The sequence below is a fragment of the Melanaphis sacchari genome, unplaced genomic scaffold, assembly GCF_002803265.2.
Source record: "Melanaphis sacchari strain LSU unplaced genomic scaffold, SCAv2.0 Contig0_pilon_pilon, whole genome shotgun sequence".
Lineage (NCBI taxonomy): Eukaryota > Metazoa > Arthropoda > Insecta > Hemiptera > Aphididae > Melanaphis > Melanaphis sacchari.
Window position 1 is genome coordinate 6,846,162 of NW_020270366.1, and position 24,163 is coordinate 6,870,324.

Here is a 24,163-nt window from a genome sequence, read left to right on the forward strand (position 1 = left end):
TAAATTTTATAAATTTTATTGTTATTTAATTGATAGCAATTTATTTTTAAACCTGACCATATTTTGAAAGTGAAGCGAATAACTATGCTTATTTGGTTAGTTATTAATAAATTATTTTGTATTTTACTTAAATACTTAAAATTCTAAAAATCTCCTAAAAATACCCTTTAGTTTTTTTTTAATATGGACTAGTTATATTATGTAATTATGTCTATAGGTGTATCTTATGTATATCGACTATTCAAACAGAAAATAAATTGGTATAATATGGCTTTATAGAACTATTGAACTATATCAATATCAACCTAAATAGACAATTATTTAGTGGTGGCCGGCGAGTAGAGGTAGATATATAAAAAAGTGTTGTTATCAAGCTGGTATTTATTGTATAAAGAGAAGTAACTTAGGTTTTAGGTATCTACATTTTTATATTGATTTATACATGGCATACGAGTTGGTATTGACTACTGACTACTGAGCAAGTAGGGGTTACCACTTATAGTAGAAATTCTCCATGCCATTTTAATATGATAACATATTATGCCATCTATATAGACCTAAAAAGCCATTACTAATCAGCTACCCGGATCGGCCATGTCCTATATTTAACATACCGTCAGTGCTTGTTTTTCTTTTAACATCGTGCTTGTCGTTTTATGTGTAAGTTATTATTGTTTTTCCTAGATATTATTATCGGTTTTATAAACAGTTATCAATAGTATAATTGACCTAGGTAATCGAATGAATTATAATTAGTGCAATAAATTGAAGCTATACAGACATTCTGTTCAAAATTTAAAAAAGTAAGATCAACACGCAAGCAAATCGTGCGTGAAAATAAAACACACTCGTGTATTGAGTAAATATAGGTAATATATACAATATATCCTATACCACTTACCATAACTTAAGTCTTTAGTTAGGTTTTATGTGAAACATAATACTTATACATAGGTGTATAATATATAATATTAATATACAACCTAACAAATTACATTGCAGTTATCTTTTAGATTTATAAAGTACCTATGTATGGTGAAATCACCAACTTCCTACAAATAATAGTGTTTATCTTTTTTATTTGCAAGGTCGTATAAATTGTGGAATATAGATCAGTGTTAATGTGCACCTTGGGAGTTAGTACAAGTTGACAATAAAGAGTCGTGACTATATATCTATTCATACAAACTAATGTACTACCTATATAAAATGTAGACAGTCAATAGGAATAGGAAAAATTACTAAAAAGAAAAAAGATTGCAGTTTATACCTTGAAGAAAAGCATGTGGTAAATATTACTTATTAGATACCAAGTAGACCCGCCTATACCTAATAAGTTACAACTTATAAGTTTAATAATATCTATTTATTTTATAATATAAGGCCCTATTATAGCTAAGCAACTACAACCATCTTAATTATTATAGGTAAGAAAATTAATTTATTGCTGTAACCTGTAGATACTAATAGATAAGGTCTACTTTTTTTAGATAGTCCGGAAGGGTAAAATTAAATTTTATTAGTTGATACAATATTGTATTCATTACACCATAAAATTTCATTTTTTTAAATGAAGTTTATTCTATTTAATTTTCAAGTATAGTTTAATTTATTTATTCTTAAAACAATTAAGTATAAAGTATACCAAATAGGCAAAAAACCTCTAAATATGAAAAAATATGCGAAATAAAACTTCACATTCTTAACCATAGCACCTTACTTCGAAATGGATTTCTATGACATCTAGTACTAAATACGACTTAGCAATATTGATATGTAAAATACACGAACTCACGAGCCATGTTCATCAATCAGTGTATCGTATAAATATTATAATAGATATAAATGATATAATAAATCAAATAATTGAATGTCAGCGTGTTTATAGATATTTTATCTATACGTAATTTAAAATCTTTTCTTTATAACTTTATAAAAATATATTAATTTCTTAAAATGTGAAATTTTAAACTAATATATACATACATTTTAACTCTGATAAATAATTTACTTACGTTTAAGTAATTGACTAATAAAACAATAACGTTGACAATTTATTACAATCGTTAGTAAAGTACGTAACTAGTATATTTATTAAATAACTGCTATAAAATACATAATTGAAATCGCTTCTCTTTATTGATTATCCATTTATTCATTGTTTCTTGTTTTTTTTGTTGTTTTTTTTACTATTTACGGACTATATGTTGAAAAATATATAGGTACTGCCTGATATTTTATGGCATAATATTATTTATTTATTTGTGCAAATAATATATAGATATACCTACAGACTTTTAAAGTTTAAACCATAATTATTATACAATACGTACTAAAAGACAAAATATAAAACATCAAATAAAAGTAGATTTAAAATGAAAAATGTTAACCCTTTTTTCAAATAAGTTTAATAACTTATAATATTTAAAAAAAAAATTTTAATTGTAATTAGGTAGTATGTCAATACCTAATGTGAAGAACATACTTCCACAATTACTGGTTTTAATGCGATTTAAAATATAACGATAAAATACGAAACATAGACTGAAGACTTGAAAGCCTTGCATAAAATTACATTATTAATATCCTCTATATAGTTAGTCAGTTAGACCTTAAAAAAGTTTACTCTGTTAATTTAATATTTGGCCTAGTTAAGACTTTTGCACGCACTTCCTGAACAATAAGTATAAAAAATTTAAGCTATTGCAAACAATGCATAATGTATAAAAATGTATTAACCACATATGTACAAATTAGAAACTTATGACTTTATCATAATTAAGTTACATTAAATACAACTTAGCATGATTAAATGCATCAAATCACTAGCCCTACTCATCAATAAAGAGTTCTACTCAACACCTAATGTATAGCAGAGTGGTAACCACTTATCTACCTTTTTTAATTATTATTAGCTTTTAACAAAGAATTGCTTATTTCTTATTAATTATTATAAATTATGTAATATGTTATTAAAATTCACTAGATACTCGATTACTATTCTATATTGTTTATTTCGAGTCTTGATACTTTTTAATTGTTTATCTAAATCAAATGTGTAATGACAAATTTTTGAACCTATTTACACGCCTATACAATTTTAAAAGTGTTAATAGGAATCTAAATATTAAATTATAATAAATTATAATATAATATCATTATTAACATATTGTGTTAATGTAGGTTAATCAAATATAAATCATTTACATGCAGTATTGTTATTGTTACGCCTATGTAAATAATGTGAAAGGGTAAAGATACAATAATATTTATAAGTATGCCTACACAAAGTTCGGTAAAAATTATATGTACAACGATTGTCGTACTGCTGTCTGCACAATAGTATATGCTGTTCTTGTAAATATAGTTGAGTTCCTACTTATGTCCTATATAGATATAATGATTCAAGCTCGACGACGGATCGAGGTTGTTCCAGGAAAAAAAACACTTTTACTTAAAATGTCGTGATTTTACAAAAAATAAATATAAATCCTTTGATGCTGGTTCAGGGTCAAAGTAATAATAAATTTTAATATACCTATTATCTAAATGTACTATTTAGTATATTGATATACAATAACTGAGTGCAGTGGCGCTAAACCTATACATGAACTGAAGCGATCGCTTCATATATATGTTAAAATAATACAATATATTTATAAATGTTAAAATCCTCAGTGGTTGATGGTATGTATGTAAATATTTCTACTTAAATTTATATAACACTTGGCGCCACTGATTGCATGCACTTATTTACTGAGATATTTTGTATAGATACAAAATTAAAAACTGTGCCGGCATGCAATGTGATGCTGCAGATCGCACTGCACGTGCGTGATCAGAAACAATCAGTGACGCGTTAAGCTGTTGCCGCCCCGGGGCAAATTAAAATATGCCGCCCTTACAAAAATTACAATTCAAAATTATATTCAACACATTATTAATATTAACAATTTACTTGTAACTGAATATGTTTGAGGAAAAAACGTTCAGAAATAATGAAAATAGTTTATACGATAACAGTACAATAATTATTAGAACAAGTTCTTAATTCTTAACGCCTTATTGTGACATGCAGCGGTAGACGGCGGCTTTTTTGTGGTATTTATAAACGAAATAATAATATGTACTTATTATAGTTATACAGTCACACAAAAAAAATTATAATTATAAATTTTTTATTTTATGTTGATCCTCCAAAATTTGCCGTCTCGTCAAACATCATAAAATTTGCCGCCCTGGAGCAATTGCCCCCCCCTGCCACCCATTAAACGCGGCTCTAGAAACAATATAGTAAAAATTAGGGTTAGGATTTATAAGTAATGAAAAATTGTAAAATATGCATTTAGCTTTATTAAATATATGTAATTAATATTAAATACGCCAAAAATATGAAATATACACTTAAAAAAATAGTTCATTTTAAAATTAATTAAATAATATTCTTAACTAATCACGTTATTCAAATGTATTACACAAAACGATTACATGGTGTTTTCAATTGTCGAAACTGGACGGTCTTCTGTTAGACCTTAATATAGGTAAACCTTCAATAGGTATTTTTGAACAGCGTATACATACTGTCGCGTGATAAAAACGAGCAACGAAATATACCATAAAATATGTATTTTTCACGTTTTTATAGTCGAAATAATATGTAATAATATTAATTTTATTCAAAATATGCAAAATAAAATTACTACTGTTTATTTCATCATGAGGTGATTCGTGGACATTACTTACAAAAGCAATAATCAGAAGTTGCAAAAAAAATATACTGTTGCATATAAATTCTAGCCCTAGTAATAATATACACTAACGCTGAAATTATCATATTGTATAGGTACAGCGTGTTTAAAATTCTCCCCATTACCCTAAGTGTTTTAGTGGCAAAGTGATTAATTTGAGTATTAGTTTTTTTCAGTTATAAAGTAGAAATTTTTCATTTTTGGCATAGATTTAAAATTTTTATTTTTGAGATGATAATAAATTTTTAAAATACCTTCTAGTTACGTCATCATTTTAAGACGCGTCTATAATATAATATTACCTTTAGTTATTTTATATTTGCTGTTACAAATAAATAAATTTGAATTAATGAAAAAATTATTGAACAAGTTTTCACGAGTGTCACAATATAAATTAAAAAAAAAAAAAACCTATATGATAAAAATATAAGAAAAAATTAAAAAACAACATTTTCAACCTATCCGTATTAATCATGCTTAAGAAAGTTTGTGTAAAAATGGAAGAAAAATGAAGTTCCATGATGCGTAACATTGATTTTTATATTTTTAATTAATATGCATCGAAGAAAAAACAATCGATTTGCAAATAATTTATATTTTATAAACCCTATGCCACATCGTGGCGCGTGAGATCAAACACCTAATAATATATTATCTAATGCGCGAATGGTTTCTCGTGTTATAATATTATATACTGCACAACAAGAACATTCGTTGCGTATTTTATTAAATATAATATTATGTATTACGAGTCACGCTTGTTTTTTACTCGTACCATGTGTACACATTGCAGCACAATATGTGCGTAATACCTGCAGCTCTCTGCTGCTCTACATACGTTTATTGTCAAAATATTATACCTTTGCCAAACCGACGTGCTTACAATAACACGTAGGTAGTACTGTTGTAGGTAGGTAGGTGCCCATAATACACGTCACAGGTGATTAAATTCGTTGTATACCTACCTACACCGGGCTACACTGCAATCGCGCTTGTATTTTTTTTTTTTTTTTTTATACAACTACTATATATATAACGAGGAAGATAATGTACAGTGTACCAATATATTATTAAGTATACGTGTAAATTGGAAATTAGGGAAACGGCGATTTCGCGGCCGTTCATTAATTATTCAAATCGTATATTATTTAGCGTAATTATGACGGCGGCGATAACGATGACCGCTCTTCTTCACACGCGCGTTCGCCCGTGCCCGTACCTACCTATTATATTATATTGTACAACGTACAGTGTAGTACGCGACCCGGCTGTACGTGCAGTCATCTCTGGTGGTTGCGCCGCCGCCGCCATAAAACATTACGTTATAAATACACGCAGGTACAATTATATTTGCATAAGCATAACAATAATCGTAATAATAATTAGCGGTGCCCATATAATATGCATTCGTCACCGTCCAAGTCGTATGCTATTACTATTATATGCATATCTACGCGTCGGGACAAACGAATTTCGTTTGGCGCGTCGGCTGTGTGTAATGAATGGGATCGCCGCGGTAGGTATACGTAATACGTGCAATGTACCTACGGCCGTCTGCACGTATTTATGTATACACATAATATTATGTTTATTTGCGATACATTATTGTGCGTTTTATGTCGTACACTTTTACGCACGCGCTCCGCGACCGGTAGATGACACGCGGCACAAACGTCGCGCGTCGGGTCGTCGTCTGCAGCTGATAACGTTGTGTTCGGGCAAAGGAAATTTTCCGCGTACAACACAGTACTTCAGATCCACAACAGTGATTCAAATAAGTCCGCCCGATACGTCCGATTTTCTTGTACACCGTATAATTATTATTGTCGACTTGTAATTTTATTTTCTGTTTCTGTTCCTGTTTTTTTTTTTTTTTTTTTTTTAATTGTTTAACACTATTTACGCGTACGTACGTGCGCAACCGTCGATAGAGATGTATTACACCGGACAAATTTCACAGTGACGCTCGGGGGTGGCGGTGGCGCGATGATCGGATACCGCGGTAGTGGTCTTCGGACACTGCAGGCCGTAACCTTAATGTACACGGCGTTTTGCGTTCAAACAGTCCAACCGTAAGTCAAGCACACGTCACATACCCTCATAATACATTTAGACTTATATGTGACTGATTTTGTTTGTTCCACGGTCAAATATATTTTAATGCATGCAGATGGCTAATAGACAGCCGCGCACTGCAGAGATTTCCTCTGAGTTAATAATATTATATTCTCAGTAGTTAGCCTTGAACCGAGTTCGCACTCGAATAGATAGTATAAACTCAAGTTGATTGATGGTGTACCGACAACGAAAATAGTTATACTGCGATGCCTGGTGAACCTATCCAGCGAATATATATCGTGAGAATGGTGGGATAATGGATTTATTTTTTGGTAATAAGAACACACCCTCTTTAGGAATCAAGCCGATATTATATATATTATACTTTGCGATTAGCTATTAATAGATTTCCACACACATGCTAAAGTAAATTCATATGAAATAAATCTACATAATTTAAGAAGAAAATTAGCCTTGAGCAAACAATTAATGCACCGATACAGACAACATTAAAAAAAAACCGCGGACGATTACTACGTATTAATTTTATTAACAGTTGATTTTTTGTTTTTTTTTTTTTTTTTTTTTTATCAATAGAATTATAAATTATTATTATAAATCAAAAATAAGGTGTGTGATCCACGCAATACACATTTATTGTAATTATGTAATTATTATTAATTTCATTCAGTACAATAGTGGGTGATGTACTTATAATATTATGTACGAGCATATAGTATTTACATTGATGTATTACAATGTTATAGTTATGACTTATGACCTATTTAAGTTTTCTTTTATTTACGATTTTACACCACAGCTTTCATTTTTAACATTGAAACAGCCATTTAAATATTCTTATGTACATAAAGGCATGTATTTTGATACCTATATTACCTTTATAATAAAGTATGAGAAATGCAATACCATGAATTTGCAGATATTAGAATTAGTTAAAACTGTTAAGCAATACACAATGCCAAATGTCAAAAATGTTTTACTAATTTGGTTACTATAGTATACTAGGCTTGTTAAATTTAAAGTATTACCTAATAATTGAATCAAATATATTCAATAGTATGTGATCCACACAAAAAATATTTTGAATAAATTATTTATGATTTTATTTGTTGAGGCTAAGTATTATTAAATTATATTTTTAATACAATAATTATTAAATGTAATTATTATTATTAAAATAACATAAAAAAATCAAATTAGTTATCAATTTTTTTTACAAGATTTTCCAATGATCCTGATTAGTGGGTAGTGGCCATAGTCAGATAAAAATAATTCAACTCTAAGACTTCGAGGTCTTTCATTGGACATGTCTATTATACATTATAAATAATCGATAAATTAAAATTTAATTCACATATGCACGGATACCAATTATAATTTTAAAAATTTTAAATTATCAAAATATTTCACACTTAAGGCGTAACATTAAGGAATATAAAATACTTGTCTTAAATCTATAATTATATTTTCATTAGGGCGTGCAGTGATGACAATACTGCAGACGGTGGTAATCGTGTAGAAATGCTTATGTGGCTAACAGACCCATGTCGGTACGATCGTTGGACAAGACCAATACCATCAGACAGTAACAGTAAAACCACTAAAACCGGAGCACCAACGCGAGTATCTGCTAGAGTATATGTATACTTTTTAGGATCAGTAGAGGCCCAACAGCTGGTTAGTACAATATCAAGATCTTTATAATGTGCACTGTGAATAAACGTTATAATTAATATTAATAAAAATTAAAAAGTTTCATTTCTTACGTGTTTGCCGTATATTTTATATGTTAAGATGTTATAATAATACGTACTATGAGCTTTGATGGTCTATTGTCTATTGTCATTCGTTATCCATAACTACTGTTTTAGACAGTAGTCCGTTCATTTTTTTTTTTTTTTTACAGATTATGAGTAAATTATGTATAATTATAAAAAAATAACGAAAAATGTATTACACTTTTCGTTTATTTAACCGTTTTTTAGTAAATTGTATTATTGTATATACTTGTATTTACCTAGTAAAGTAATTTATAAAAGATATAATATTATATTATAATAGAACCGTGCACGAGATAAACAATTATTATCTGCGCAATAGAGTTGTGTAATAAGCACATTTATAAAACTAAATGCTATAAGCTGTAACGTATTCTTCTATCGAATACTTATTGTTTTCCAAACTGTTAAAAAAATCACGCAACGTATAGTCATTAGATCGAAGTTGATGTATGGCTTACTACTTACTATTTAATAGGACCTTAAATTGATAATAATTCAGCAGCCACCGTTATACTATATTAAATAATACTTCGACGACTATCCAATGCAAATATAATTATGTACTGTTTATATGAATAATAACTTATAATAGTCGTATACTTAAAATTCAGCATTTTACGGCCCATTTATTGATACGGTATCGATGGCGGGACGATCGGCTCATACATTCTTCTTCCAAGTCTTCTATACAAGGTGAGAATAAACTTAGGGAACGAGTATGGACTCCGCATGTTTACATCGTCAATGAACACGACTCTAACATAATGGGATCCGGTCGTCAAGATATACTAGTCACGGTTCAACCAGATGGAACAGTTTTGTACTCAGCTAGGTTGTAAAACATGACTATTTTACTTCAATTTTAATTGCACTTTAATTTATAATAGCAATCGAATTTAAGTAAATACTTGTTTGCAGGCTAAAAGTGTCATTATTATGTATGATGAATTTGCAAAAATTCCCATTTGATCAACAAACATGTCCTTTGATACTGGAAAGCTGTTTGTAGACTATTTGATTTTGTATTTAGCTTTTATGTTGTATGCATATGCAACATGTAAATTTTTTTCTATTTTCAGGGACTTACAATAATACTCATTTGGAATTGGTGTGGGAACACGATTCTCCTGCAGTATTAAATAGCAATTTGCGAATGACTGAATACAACTTAGTTTCAATTTGGACTGATGCAACGGTCAGTGAATACGCGTTGTTGTCACCCTCCGAAGATAAAAATGTTAAAAAAAATGAATATTCTCCATTATCCGTTGAAGTCGTTGAACATGTACATTATTATGGAAAATTTGGTAAACTGATTTTACAAGCTTTTTAAATTCATACATACTTTGAAAGTATAGATAATTAATAATAATTATAGCCTAAATATCACATTTGCATATTTAATGTCGATATACTATATTTGATACAACCACCAATAAAAGAATTATTTCTAGTTTCTACAAACACTTAGAAGTGTCAAATAAGAATACGCTCTCTCTGTTCAAATAGAGCTTATCCCACTAAAATTGAATATGTATAGGTGCTAGTGTGCTACATTAAATTAAAAAAAAATTATCAATAATAGCAGGTTACACAAATTAAAAAAACTTTAATATTTATACGTAGTATTGTAAAAATATGCCAATACTAACTATTAATTTGATAGTAATTTAAACTACTTATAATACTATATATTAAAAACAATATATTAATTATATTATAAAATAAATTTGTCTTATTAAAAGAACATGCTATTTAAATATAACCTAATAGTACATTGATTTTTTGTTTTGTTAAAAGCTGGTAACTATAGTCAGTTAATAGTTAACTTTGAATTAGAACGTGAAGTTGGTCACTATATAATGGATTATTACGTACCAAGTATTATGCTTGTAGTTGTATCATGGGTATCGTTTTGGTTAGACCCAAATGCAGTACCTGGTCGCACAACGTTAGGTAAATATAGCTATATTAAACATCAATAACTTACGATTAATTTTACTAATTTGATACCCTTTTTTTATTAATATTTTATTAATATGCTTTAATTTAAAAATTAATATTCACGCGATTTGTGTGTATATAATTCAGGTACCAGTACAATGTTAACATTCATTACACTATCCAGAAACATAGGTAGCTCATTACCAAAAGTTTCTTACATTAAAGCTACTGAGATATGGTTTCTTGTGTGCACAGCATTCATATTCGGTTCGTTAGTGGAGTTTGCATTTGTCAATACCATATGGAGACGGAAGTAAAGTATACTTCATTATTATCTACTTAATATATAAATATTAAATATTATACATATTAAGTACAAAGAAAGTGTATTCATCACAATTTAAATGGCATTAACTAATAGAAAAAACGTGGAACTGAAAAAAGTCAATAGTAAACATATTTTTAAGTCGACATTAACACCTCAAATGCAACGTAAGTCAATATCTGTGGACAACGGTATTGACAGAGGAGCTACTAGTGGTAGTCCCACAGAAAGAAGTGGAAAATTAAATAGAAGAGAAAATGTAAGTATTTACGAGTATAAAGTACCTAGTAGGTTACTTACCCATAAGCGTTAATGCGTTACCTATCTAAGATATCTAAAACGGTATGATAAAATATCATGAGAATTATCGATCGCGCTCATCCATATATATAATAACTTTAAAGTGCTATATATTTAAAAAAATTAATTTTCAAACTATCCAATAAAATATCTATTACCTATATGAAACATGTCACTTTCTTCCGTAGATGAAATACTTTGGCCCTTTCACCAAACATGAAACGTGACTAGTCATTATGCTCACTTTTAATCAATCGAATTATGAACTAATTAATAATAAGTATCATCAATTGTCTTGAAAATAAATATTAAACCATTAACCAATCTCCAATCATCATGTTGGTAGCTCAATCGATGAGTATCGAATCCATTGTCTACAAAATACAAAACCTAATCACACAAACCATTTCGCGTACATGCTTAATTAATTAAAGATATAATAGATATATTATTTTTTTAATAATAATTGATTGAACATTGAACATTATCATCGATGTATTATTTAGGTTTATATTTATTTATTTTTACCTACATATGGTAATAAGCATTGACTGATACAATAAAACGCTATAAATTTGCACTAGTAACTTAAAATTTGATCAACAAATTAACTAGGAGTATCACTTATTCTTGCATAAAATTTTACCATATTTGTTCAGTTTATGCTATAAATTTATAATAAAGAAACATTGCTTGATTTGCCTTTTTTTAAAGAGATCGAAGAGCTTTCTGACTGTCGGTGATTTGAATTCAGCTGTATGCACCAATCCAGAACCTCTTGAAAATTTTAGTATCCGGGTACCAACGTTGAATGATAATAAGACTGTCGGTGGCGGAGGTTTGTTTACATTGACTCCACAAGAGATCGCTCAATGGATCGATCAACGCAGTCGTATTGCATTTCCTGCAGCGTTTCTTGTATTTAATTGTTTTTATTGGCTTTATGTATATGTTTGAACAATACGATACCCATATTTAATATAAAAATATATGTTTTGTTAATTATTTTCAATTATGTTAATCATATATTTTTTCAAGTTCATAAAAATGTATGATTGGGAATCAAATTTTATGAGTAAAAAGTTACATTTAGAATGTAAACTTCAGTTGTTCAGTTTTCAAAGATTCAAAATATATCAACTTAGTTTATTCTATTATTATTAGGTATCTATCATATATTTAGTCTTCTCTAAAAAAAAAAAAAATTAGATAGATATAACATAGTGTATATTATACCTATATAATAAACAACAGTTTGTAGTTATCTCGGCACTCATACTAATATAGGCATAAATCTATCTGATAATCTACCGTCTATTTACAAGATAATCGTTATTAGTTACTTGTTATTTAATAAGTAAGTAATCTATGTCGTGCCTAATCGTATATTTTTAGCTTTTAAAGTTTATGGGTGTTAAATAAGCACTTACAGAGATGTGCCCTTAGTAAGTCACTTGATTAGTTGTGCCTATTCTACTTTGGAAATGTGTAACTTGAAGTTACGAGTTAAATTAGCTATTCGATTCACTATCTGTAAGATTAATATCTATTACTAATATCTTTGCAATTTTTAATATTAATTATTTAATTTTATAAAAGGTGAAGATTAAAAATAAAAAAAAAAAAAACATTTGGTTTATCTAGATCGGTGTATAAAATAATAATTTAATTCTAAAAATGTATATTTTTATGAAATTGTAAACAGGTATAATATAACTTATATGACATGGATTTTTACATATGATTGCTTTAAAAACAAAATAATAAAATACAAGTACAATACTACAATACCATTAGATGGTAAGGTATAAGTATAAAATGATTGTTTAGTTTTGATGGTCAACTCTAAATATAGTGAGAGGAGTCTATACCTGATCACAACTTTGAAAATTAAGGAAATAAATTGTCCTTGTAATTTATCAAGTAAATATTAAATTTATATTTATCTTATAGTGTAATAAATAATAGATTTTTTTATTGAATATAAAAACATCAACTACAAGGTCATTTTTTATATAATTACATTAATTTTTTCCTTTGGATTAGTTAAAATTTTAATTAAGGCTTTAAATTAGGTTATATAGTTAGGTTTCCTTTAAGAAGTTTACTATATTGTTATTTGATTGGAGGTTTGGTTATAGAGCTTCAATTAGTTGATATAGTATGAAGTATTTGGATTGTGAGTCTACATACTTAGAACAATCAATTAGTCAATGTTTGACAGTGAACTCCACATCACACGATGATTGACATATGGAGAGGGAGGTCTTTTTTAACCATGAGGTGATTGTGTGTTGCAAATGTATGCCTAATTCGAAGATGATTTAAAATGGTTTCGTTTTTCCTATTTAGGCCGGGGTTTTTTATTGTATTTAATTTGGTGTTTAATCATGTCCAGTAATTTTGCCATTTTTGGTATAGAATCTTCTAGGTAAATTTGTTCAAATTTGTAAAAGTACCTAAATTTAAAATTTAGGTGTCGGTAGATGAGGCTGCTTTGGATGCTTTTTGATCTGCAAATCCACAGTGTCAGGTATCCATATCTAACTTGCTTCGAAGGTTTTTTCATGGATAAGTTTAGATATATCTGTTGGATTTGTTAGGTTATTTGTGCCAGTTATGCTGCTGAGAGTCACTTAGCACTAAATATTTATCGTGTGACGTTTCTTTGTTTGTATAATCTTGTTTTGTACTACTTTGTATAAAGTTAATGCTTCGGCTATATAAATAGAGCATTCCAGAGGAAGTTTGTAGGAAGAGGTGGAATTTTCAGTTATTATGAATATTCCAACTTTTGGTCTGTTTAGGAATTTAGGATGCATCGGTATAAATGTGTGTGTAGTTGGAGTATTTTTGTAATGTGTTTTGAAAAATATTTCTGTACATAACAAGACTGGTGTTTTCTTTTTTGAATTCGGAGATTTCTAGATTTATATCAAAGTACATTTACCACGGAGGGGAATTTGGGGGTTTTCTTTTTACTAGGTGTTATAGGCCTATATGATATTCTTCAGCTTTTTTATGTTTTTAGCTAGGTATTTATTTGAAGAGTTTTCGATATTTAAGTGTGATCTGGCTGTATAGAGAAAAGTGTTATATGATTTTTCCTGAGTCCGGTGAAAATTCGTTAGCTAAGTTTCTCAAACTATCATAATAAATTATGTTGGTAAGAAAAAAAACTCTCCTAGGTTTGGCTTAGGTTTTATATTTATCCGTCATTATCAATTTTAAACATACCAATATATTAGTGATTAATGATTATAGTACATTATCTATATCTAGACACCGAATAGTCACTAGTCGGTAGCTTTGATTTAAAAATCAATGCTATTATCTTCATTTTTCATAATATAAAAAGTAATTGTATACCTACCACACTAAATATTTAAAATATTTATATCATCAGTATTAACAAAATTAGACACGTGTCTGATAAATCTATGTTACAATTATTTATGCATAAAAAGTAATCTAACCTGTTTATCAATAATGTTATTTCAGCTAACCCTGAACCCAAAAAGAAATATTTTAAAACATACCATAAGCAATCACAATACAGTAACTCGAACCTTGATAACTCGAAATTCTTGATATTTCGAATAAATGAAATTCGTCTTCAAATAACAATCATATTTAATGTTAAAAAAATCTCGTCAACTCGAAATTAATTAGACTAGGTTTCGATTATTCGAGCTTCCTTATCTACATTTAGTACTAAATATATGTAGTTTACCACCGTGATTATTTTTTGCTTATAAACTTATAGCGTAATTATTTTTATTTTCATGTCGCTTTGGGTTCGTTGTTCAAACCGATGTTAAATGCCAATACATTTTTAATCAAATTTAAAATTTTATCATTATTAAATTTCCTGAATTAATAAATTATTTCATATTGTGTTCATAAATGATAAAATGAATAATATATTTTTAAACATATTAGTGATATCAAATACAATGTGAAATTATTAATTATTGACCTTCAAATTAAGTAATATGAACTAAATAAGAATAGGTTTCCATGATTTCATAAATGTATAATTAGGTTTTTTGAGGCAAAGGATCAAATAATAATTTAAATATCAGAAATCTTCTTTATGAAATTAATATTGAACAAGAATATTTACCTTTTATAGTTCTATCACCTTTACTGCTTGTCACCTTTAAGAAAAGTTAGATTAAAAGGTATGATTAACTGAAGGATTATAATAAAAAACTTTTTAAATACCTTTGAGTTATAGTTTATTGAGATAAAAAGATAAATAATAAAGTTTACAGAATCATAAAAATACACTCTGAATATTATTTTGATAATTTTAAAAGAAACTTTAAATTATCTATTAGTAAAATATGATTTTCATGTAATTACCAGTAAATTAATTAGTTTATATTTAGAATTTATAGATTTGTTTTAATCTTATGATAATTGTTAGTAACAATTAGTATATTATGATACTAATATTATCATAAATACAGAGATGCGTTGGTACAAACAAATGTTTTTAACAAATTTATTTTAAACATGTAAGAATTAACAATAATAAACTATAAACAAATAATATATGGTAACAACAAATTATTTTTTCACAATAGGACCATATTCTTTTGCAATATTTTGTTCAAATATTTTTATAAGCTCATCATTGGTTTTATCAATTTTCATTAATTTTTGTTCTTCTAAAAAGGACAAACGTTCATCAGATTCATCCATCAACAAACTTCGCATGAAAACAGATTTTCTAAGAAAAAAAAGTTATTTTAAATTTATTTTTTTTTTTGTTTAGCATACAACATTAATAATTATTATTTAAATTAATTTTTAAGATTTCATAGGTACTAAAAAATACAATAATATTGTCTAAATGTATTTTGTGTTCATTAAACTAATATGTTTAATTAATAATATATATAACTATTAATCATTATATAATTTTAAGTTATAGAAACTAATTAAATTTACTTTAAAATATCTTTGAATATCTTAGTACATAATATGGTTATAAATTATGATTTGAAAAAGAATAGATTTGATTATTATTTATTATATAAAATATAACAATATTATTAACTTACTTAACACCATTATATCGTATTATAGATCCAACAAGTAGTATTGAAAGACAGACACCTGCAATAGCAATATTTGATGATAGCCAATGATTATTTGGATTATTGTACTCATCTTTCCAATTTCCACTAATTATGATAAGTAGACATAAATTTGTATTAATAATGTAATTAAATGTTCACCTATTACCATTAATTTACTATAGTATCAGAATTGCTATATATTGCTCTTGTTCTTACCTATTTCGACGTTCATGGTAATGATAATAAATTGGATTGCTATTTTTACTGTATACTAGAGTTTCATCATACAACTTTTTCTTATTTTCATCAATTAGTACATTGTATGCTTCATTGATACGTACAAATCTATCATTAGAAGAAGGACCACATACATCTGGATGGTTCTAGAATATAAACAGTACTTATATCAAAAATAAATTTATTAATTCTTTTTAAAATAAAGATAAGTAAATACTTACTAATTTAGATAGTTTAATAAATGAGTTACGTATTTCTTTTTTTGTACATCCTGGTTTTAGGTTTAATGTTTCATAGTACGTAGACAAATTTTTTTTTGTTGATCTATTGGATAATAAAAACATAATTAAATGTTTTGAACATGTAAAACTAATATTTATGATATGAATAAGGCTTAAGGCTATATTACTTTAAATATATCTATGGTTATTTAACTAAGGTAAACATAACTTATAAAAAACTTTCAGAAAGTAAAAATAAATCATGGTTCCTATGAGATTTATTTTGAAGGACTTATAATCAAAGGGAAATGATACAAGGGTACTAATATTGTAAGGCAATGATAGAATTAAATTTCCATTAGTTAAAATAGAAAGGCAATAAAATATTTAATAAAAGAAATACGAGGAATTATATTTAAAAAATTCTAGGTAATTAAAAATAAATAAAAAGAGTGGGTTGAAAGATAATAATTGTGATTTGAAATTTTTATGTTACTTTACATTCAGATTTTGTCCAGAGTAATTTATAATTAGAATAACTATTAACTAATATTTAAAATTTATGTTTAAAAATATCAAATATAAATTGCGTTGTAACTTATAACTTACTGGCAACGTATTGTTATATCCTTGAAACCAAGTGGAACTATTTTAAGAGTGATAGGCACAATACAAACCATTGTTAATTATTTATTGTTTAAGGTGCATATAAAAGGTAACACGATTAATAATAATAAGTAATAACTACATCAAATGTAAAATGTATAGATGTGTTTAGACAAAATAACATAAATAACTGGTAAATACTAAATACTATAAAATTAAACTTTCATCGTCAATTATTAACGTTATGTTGTGTAATTTTTGAGATTTCTTTATATTATCAAATTTTTAAATTAAAAAAATATTGTTTGTTGATAGTAATATAACACATGATAAACACAAAATGATAATATAATGATAATTTAATGATATTATATAATATGATAGTTTTATGTCATAATAAATGGCGGGAAAATAATTTTAGGTTCAAATAAAGTAATTTGATAAAAACATTTTGAAGAGACAAAGCTTAGGAAAAAATAACGGAAAAAACATAAACAAATTAATATTTCTCATAAAAAATCTATAATTTAATATAATATCATATGAGTGACTTGTATAATATGAATGTGTATAGACGTATAGTATTATATAATATTTTATAAACGCAATACTTAATTATGCTTAACCACTTGCAAATAACCATAATAATATAATCCATTGGTCACCGCATTTATTTGAAGTTATAATCTACATTTTTATGATTAAATGAATAAATAATAATTTATTTTGTAAAATTTAAAATATTGAATAAATATTAAAAAAGTAAAAGATATAAAAATAAAAACCCAAATTTTTAGAACTTCAGAAGTTGAACAATATTATTTTACATCTAAACAGTTAACATTCTAAACCCAAAAATTTAGTTATATAGATATTTATTTTTAAATACCAAAGTTGATTCGATGTCCCGTATTCATAATTTATGCATCTATATTAATCGTTAGTAACCGTTTCGTTGAAAATCAAACCAAATATACTTAATCGTTTTGTGAAAAGTGTTGAAAAATAAATAAAATTCATAAGTGCTTTTTATCAAAAACTGACCATTTGTCTGGGGCTTTAAACCCTATAACAAGACTTTTTCTAAGTATTTAATTACTCAAATATATATACTAAAACAAACCTCTTCCCGTCCGTGTATCTATTCACTTACATAACTAAATTAATTAAAATTAATAATAATAAAACTAAAACTATATCCCCAATTAAAATTATCAATCGAAATACCATAAAAAAAAATAAAAACAATAACAGTTGGTCAAGCGAGCGTGATACGATGTTTTCAATTACGACTGGGCGGAGGTTGTTTCTCCCAAATCTCTCGAACGTTTAAATTCTAATCAATAAAATCCGTTATCAAAAGTAACTAAAACCACGTTTAACGCGCAATTTTCCACTCGTAATAAATTCAGTATTCTATCACAAAATGAAAAATTAGAAATGGAAACCGAAGTAAACGAAATCGTCTCTAAATTACTTCCACCAATATTTATAAAAACAAAAATCCAAAATTACCAAGTAGTTTGCGATAAAATTTAAAATATAATAGAATTAACCGAGGATTTCACTTACAAAAGCTCTACTGTCACAGACTACTGAGTCACTCAAACTTAATGCTATACCTCGTAAAATGCATACAGAACAATAATTAAATTTTTAAAAGAATCAAAAGTAGAATTTTTTACGTACTAATTAAAAGAAAATAAGCCATACCGAATTGTTATCAGAAATTTACATTCTACCACTGAACCCGATTATATAAAAGAAGAACTTAAAAAAGAAAAATTTCTAGCGAGAAATGCTATAAACGCTCTTCATAGAATCACAAAAATACCACTACCCCTATTTTTATAGACCTAGAACTAGCACTAAATAATAAAATATATTCAAGCTCAAAACTCTATGTCATACCAAAGTCAAAATCGAAGCACCTAGAATCAACAAACTAGCGCCACAATGCTTAAATTGCCAAAGCTATAGACACACTAGAACTTACTGCAACAACCATTCTAGATGTGTCCATTGTGGTGATAACCACAGAACTAAAAGTTGAGACCTCCCTTCCAAATGTGCGTAATGGAAACCATCTAGCAAATTATCGCGAATGCCTTATTGTCTTCAAAAACTTCTACAAAAAACAACACAAACAAAATCGGAGAAAACACAAATTGTAAAAACTCTACCTTGTACAACCCTCCTGTCAACAGTACTTCACCTCCAAAAATTCAAATTAAACCAAACCTATTCACAGGCCATCTAACAAAATGAAAATCCGATACACATAAATTACGGACATACCAAAAAACGTATATACAAGCCACAAATATCAGTAGCCCTCTTAGTCAAAAATTCACTCCTCCCCGACTTCAAACATCTCTAAGAATACTAAAGAATTCATTTATTATCAGCGGTCACTTTAATTTCCAAATCAGAAAAATCAAAGCATTTAGTAATTTCATACTACCCGATAAGTCTACTACCGACGTTAGGGAAACTTTTCCAAAAATTACTTCTCAAAAGAATAACCCCTATTATCAGAGAAAAAAAAGTATCACTCCTAATAATCAAGTTGGATTCTGATCACATCACTCGAAAATCCACCAAATACACAGAATCACTGACATTATCATCACTCGAAAAAAAAAAGCATTGTCTAGCAGTATTCCTAGATATCGTGCTAGCATTTAATTGTGTTTGGCACGACGGTCTATTGTTTAAATTAAAATCATTTTTACTTGTTCCATATTACTTAATACTAAAATATTATCTTGAAGACCGATATTTCACTGTCAAACATAATAATTCTTACTCCTCTTATCATAAAATCAATAAATAGCTGGAACCTCATGGTGTAAGACCAATGACGCACTACATAACGATCTACAAATCTCAACAGTCAACGAATTAACAACTCAACACTATAAAAAGTTCCACTTAAAACTCTATTCAAACCAAAACCTTCTTGTTTCTTGTATGTTCTCTGTAACCATCCCCAACAACCCTCCAAGGAGATTAAAAAGAAAATGGTCAAGAGACGTTCTTGCGCAATAGAAAAAAAAAATAGTCTCTTCACATCAACTCACCAAATTAAATAGGAGGTTATGGACGGGTTTTCCCCCTCAAACCAACCAAGTCGTCTTTATTATTATTATATTATCCAATTTACTTATTGTACTTATCTGTAAAAATTGTTAATGTGCTTTTATGAATAATAAAAAAAAATACCAAAGTACTGAAATAACTGTTTTAATATATTTATATTGTATATATATTATACAATATAATAAAATATTATTTTAGTAAATTATATTTTATAACTGAGCTAACAAAAAAATTGATTTATTGACTATTTTTGCCAAAGTATAGTTTACTGAATATTGTTTAGTATCTATATGGTTACACATTTGTCTATAAGTTTCTTGCGGTATCTAATTAAACTGAAGTTACATTTTATAAAAAATTTTAGTTTGTTAAATCATTTTACTATGATTAAATGTCAACTAAAACAGTTGTGGAATTTTCCTGCAGGGACAACTTTTATTTGTTGGATTTTATTATACTGTGTGTATTTATTTTTGTGACCTAGGAGGTCTTTAAATCTTCTATAATTTATAATTTATATTCATAATTTTTTTTAATGGGAAATTAAGAAAATATTCACTTTGACGTATAGTCAAATAGATAGTCAGACGTTTGTGGACTTTGTATTAAGTAAGTCATTGTGATGAATGTGTTAAATTAAATTAAATGATTAATTATTGAATACGAAAATCAGTATTACTAAGTATATAAAATATGATTTATTTATATTACTATTAAGTATATTAATAATAATTACGTATTTCTAACCATAATAAAAATAGGCAATAATATATAGTTGATCTAAATTTTATAAAATTGTCAACGTGTATATAATATATTATATTATAATAAAATATAACCGTATTAATAATATATTATCTAAAAATTTCAAAGCCCTATATAAAATATTTTCCGCTTAGAATTTAAAATGATTAAATTTAGATATGAAAACCATTTTTATAGTTTACTGCTTCCGGATTTTTTATTTCTATATCCCTACCATCACATTAGAAAATTCTAAATATACCACTGTTACTGTACGTGTTTATAGTTTATAATAACATTGCCGTCTTCTTCAATTCTATTTGGGTAGATTGGATTCTAATAGAAATATCTGCCACGGGTAGTGTAGTCATGTAGATGTATTTTAACTAAGATTAGAGTTGGAGTATTCACATAAACCATTTCCTATTGTATTCTTTATTTTTTTTTTTTACAATTATTTTGAGAAGTACCTATTTGTAATTTTTAATTTTTAACTCCTAAAAATGTCAACTAAATACTATACCAGGATTTATAATAGTTAAACTACATCAACAGTTTAAAAATAATACTATATCATAAAAAAAAAAAAAAAAAAAATTCGAAATTTATATTCGCATTATATGTTTTGTCATGTATATGTATAAATAACGAAACAAGTTCTGTATTACTAAATATCCGTGTTCATTAAATCCGTGTTTCATGAAAAGTTATTCACATTGCATAATTAAGCGGGGTTTAATATATGAAGTTCCGTTTCGTGAACTGGATGAAATTTCTATTCATTTGACGAAATTGGTCAGAACGCGAAATTGATGCGACATAGTATATAATATATTATATATATATCAGATTTTAGATCTGCTTATTAATGAAAGAAACAGATAGAATGAAAAATTAATGTTGAAAATCCAACAAGCAAGTAAGTAGATAAATCGTTAAAAAATACTTCTTTTGTTATAGGGTTGTTTGAAAAGTCATTTGTATGTTGAAGTACCCATATATTGATAGTAGTAAATACTATGCCATTGTATACTAAATAAATATGCATTATTATTTGTTTAGAATTGTTTCTAAATCTGAGGTATAGATTGAAATAGTGTTGAGTTATATCACTAACAGTTCTGTGAAATGCCTCTGTTGTACTCACCAGATATTTTGTAAGTTTTATTTAAGTACGTTATGTATATATGTTTATACTTGCAATTTGCATAATTCTATGATGGTATTCGGTGAATTGGTCGCGAACAATTGATCGCCGGTGAATTAATCGCGGGCGAATTGATCGCGAATACAATTGGTCGCCAAGATAATTGATCGCCAAACGAACTTTTTTTAGTTTTTTAAGTATTTTATTATCCTAGGTATATTACCGAATTTTATGTTTATTATTTTAGAATATTTAAGTATTCTTATTGTTTTATTTTTAAATAATGTACAGTTAAATGCTAATTTTAATTAAAAAAAAATAATAAATAGATGTATATAGTGGATAATAATAATAACAATTTAATCACGGCCATGTTGATATCACCTTAACACTAATACAAGTTAATTTGACAATTATATAATAATAAAATTAGGTGACTTCACGGTATTGATAATTTAACAATGAGAAGACGTTGGCTTTTGACGAACAATTTGAGATTATGCCGCCGTGATTAGAAACGACAGAAATAAACTAATAATGCACATGTGAGTATATAATATCAATAATAAATACTTTATAACAATATAATGATACGAACTCGATAATGAAAATTTAAAATAAAATACTTAAAAAACTAAAAAAGTTCGTTTGGCGATCAATTATCTTGGCGACCAATTGTATTCGCGATCAATTCACTGGCGATCAATTCACCGGCAATCAATTGTTCGCGATCAATTCACCTCGAACCCTCTATGATTTATGCGGACTTCAATATAATTCAATAAGAAATCAATAATCATTAACGCCTGTCAGTATAATTTATTTAAAAATTATAATAAATAACAGAGTAATTATTGTTAATGTTTTAAATAGTGAATAGGTAACTTGCATATTACATAATTAAAAATAATTACAATAAATTTAAAACATATATTATGGTATAAGAAGTCGTATATTATTTTATTTGAAACACTTGGAAATTAGGATAGATTTATGTATTATATTTGTTAATTATCAATTTTTTTTATGGATTACTTAAAAATAGATTAACAGTTAACAAATACGACGATACGTAAACTATTAACAGATTGATTGTCCGAAACCTAAAGTCGTATCTAGTATTTAAAATAGCCTTTATAATGATAAAAGCCGCACTCTCAATCTGAAAAACAATCAAATTTTTTATATTACTCCGGTATTGATACATTGTTTTACAAGTACATTTTTTTATTGTGATTCAGAATCGATTTAGGTGTAATTTAATTATTATTTTGTATACAATATTTATGTTCTGATTAGTAGCAGCTTTTTATATTATTATACAAGAATATAAAATATATTAAAAAGAAAACTAAAGATTAATTTTATATTTAATATTTCTGTTTAATTTAATATTTCTATATTAATCTTATAAGCCAGCACATAATAGTATATAAATATACTAAATTTCTTGAAAATAACAGCATTATACTTGATAAGGTACTTTAACTAAGTTTACATAAACGTAGTATATTATTTAATAAAAAAGTATAAATTATTTATAGTTCACTGACTAAATATTTTAGATAGGAACTTGGGAAATAGTTTAGGAATTCATTAAACAGAATAATTACGAATAAACCGTTTTTATAACGATCAAAATTTATAGGTATCTACAATATATAACATAAATCTCAAAAAGTATAAAGTTTTAGAAAATATTTGTACTTAAATTATTTAAACTAACTACAAAACTACTTTATTAACGAAACGTTCATTTTAAGATAATAATTAATGAGTATTTATTGTTAAAAAGGATACCTAATATAATTAAAATACTAAAAAAATGGTAATATGGAA

The 24,163-nt window shown here is 27.0% G+C and overlaps 2 protein-coding genes across 2 annotated transcripts; one reads left to right on the top strand and one right to left on the bottom strand.

Moving 5' to 3' along the window:
• Positions 1–6,734: 6,734 nt before the first annotated feature.
• Positions 6,735–12,144, top strand: LOC112591755 (glycine receptor subunit alpha-4-like). Its single transcript, XM_025335677.1, has 9 exons — positions 6,735–6,820; positions 8,303–8,504; positions 9,220–9,440; positions 9,527–9,609; positions 9,688–9,915; positions 10,409–10,564; positions 10,700–10,865; positions 10,974–11,136; positions 11,892–12,144. Exons 1-9 carry the CDS (start codon positions 6,735–6,737, stop codon positions 12,132–12,134), a joined length of 1,548 nt encoding a protein of 515 aa, XP_025191462.1. The 3' UTR covers positions 12,135–12,144.
• A 3,608-nt stretch (positions 12,145–15,752) lies between these two features.
• On the bottom strand, positions 15,753–17,582 carry LOC112598871 (dnaJ-like protein 60). The gene is made up of 5 exons (XM_025345525.1): positions 17,335–17,582; positions 16,726–16,828; positions 16,484–16,650; positions 16,250–16,372; positions 15,753–15,915 (listed from the first exon to the last, which is right to left on the bottom strand). Exons 1-5 carry the CDS (start codon positions 17,403–17,405, stop codon positions 15,753–15,755), a joined length of 627 nt encoding a protein of 208 aa, XP_025201310.1. The 5' UTR covers positions 17,406–17,582.
• Between the last annotated feature and the right edge of the window lie 6,581 nt (positions 17,583–24,163).

What these genes read in the sequence shown, in the direction of transcription:
- LOC112598871 (XM_025345525.1), bottom strand. Translation starts at nt 17,405, where the DNA reads ATGGTTTGTATTGTGCCTATCACTCTTAAAATAGTTCCACTTGGTTTC. An exon ending in TACCATGAACGTCGAAATAG is followed by an intron (nt 16,373 to 16,483) that starts GTAAGAACAAGA and finishes TATCATAATTAG; the next exon opens with TGGAAATTGGAAAGATGAGT. An exon ending in ATACGATATAATGGTGTTAA is followed by an intron (nt 15,916 to 16,249) that starts GTAAGTTAATAA and finishes TTTTTTTCTTAG; the next exon opens with AAAATCTGTTTTCATGCGAA.
- LOC112591755 (XM_025335677.1), top strand. Translation starts at nt 6,735, where the DNA reads ATGATCGGATACCGCGGTAGTGGTCTTCGGACACTGCAGGCCGTAACC. An exon ending in ACAGTTTTGTACTCAGCTAG is followed by an intron (nt 9,441 to 9,526) that starts GTTGTAAAACAT and finishes ACTTGTTTGCAG; the next exon opens with GCTAAAAGTGTCATTATTAT. An exon ending in TCCTTTGATACTGGAAAGCT is followed by an intron (nt 9,610 to 9,687) that starts GTTTGTAGACTA and finishes TTCTATTTTCAG; the next exon opens with GGACTTACAATAATACTCAT.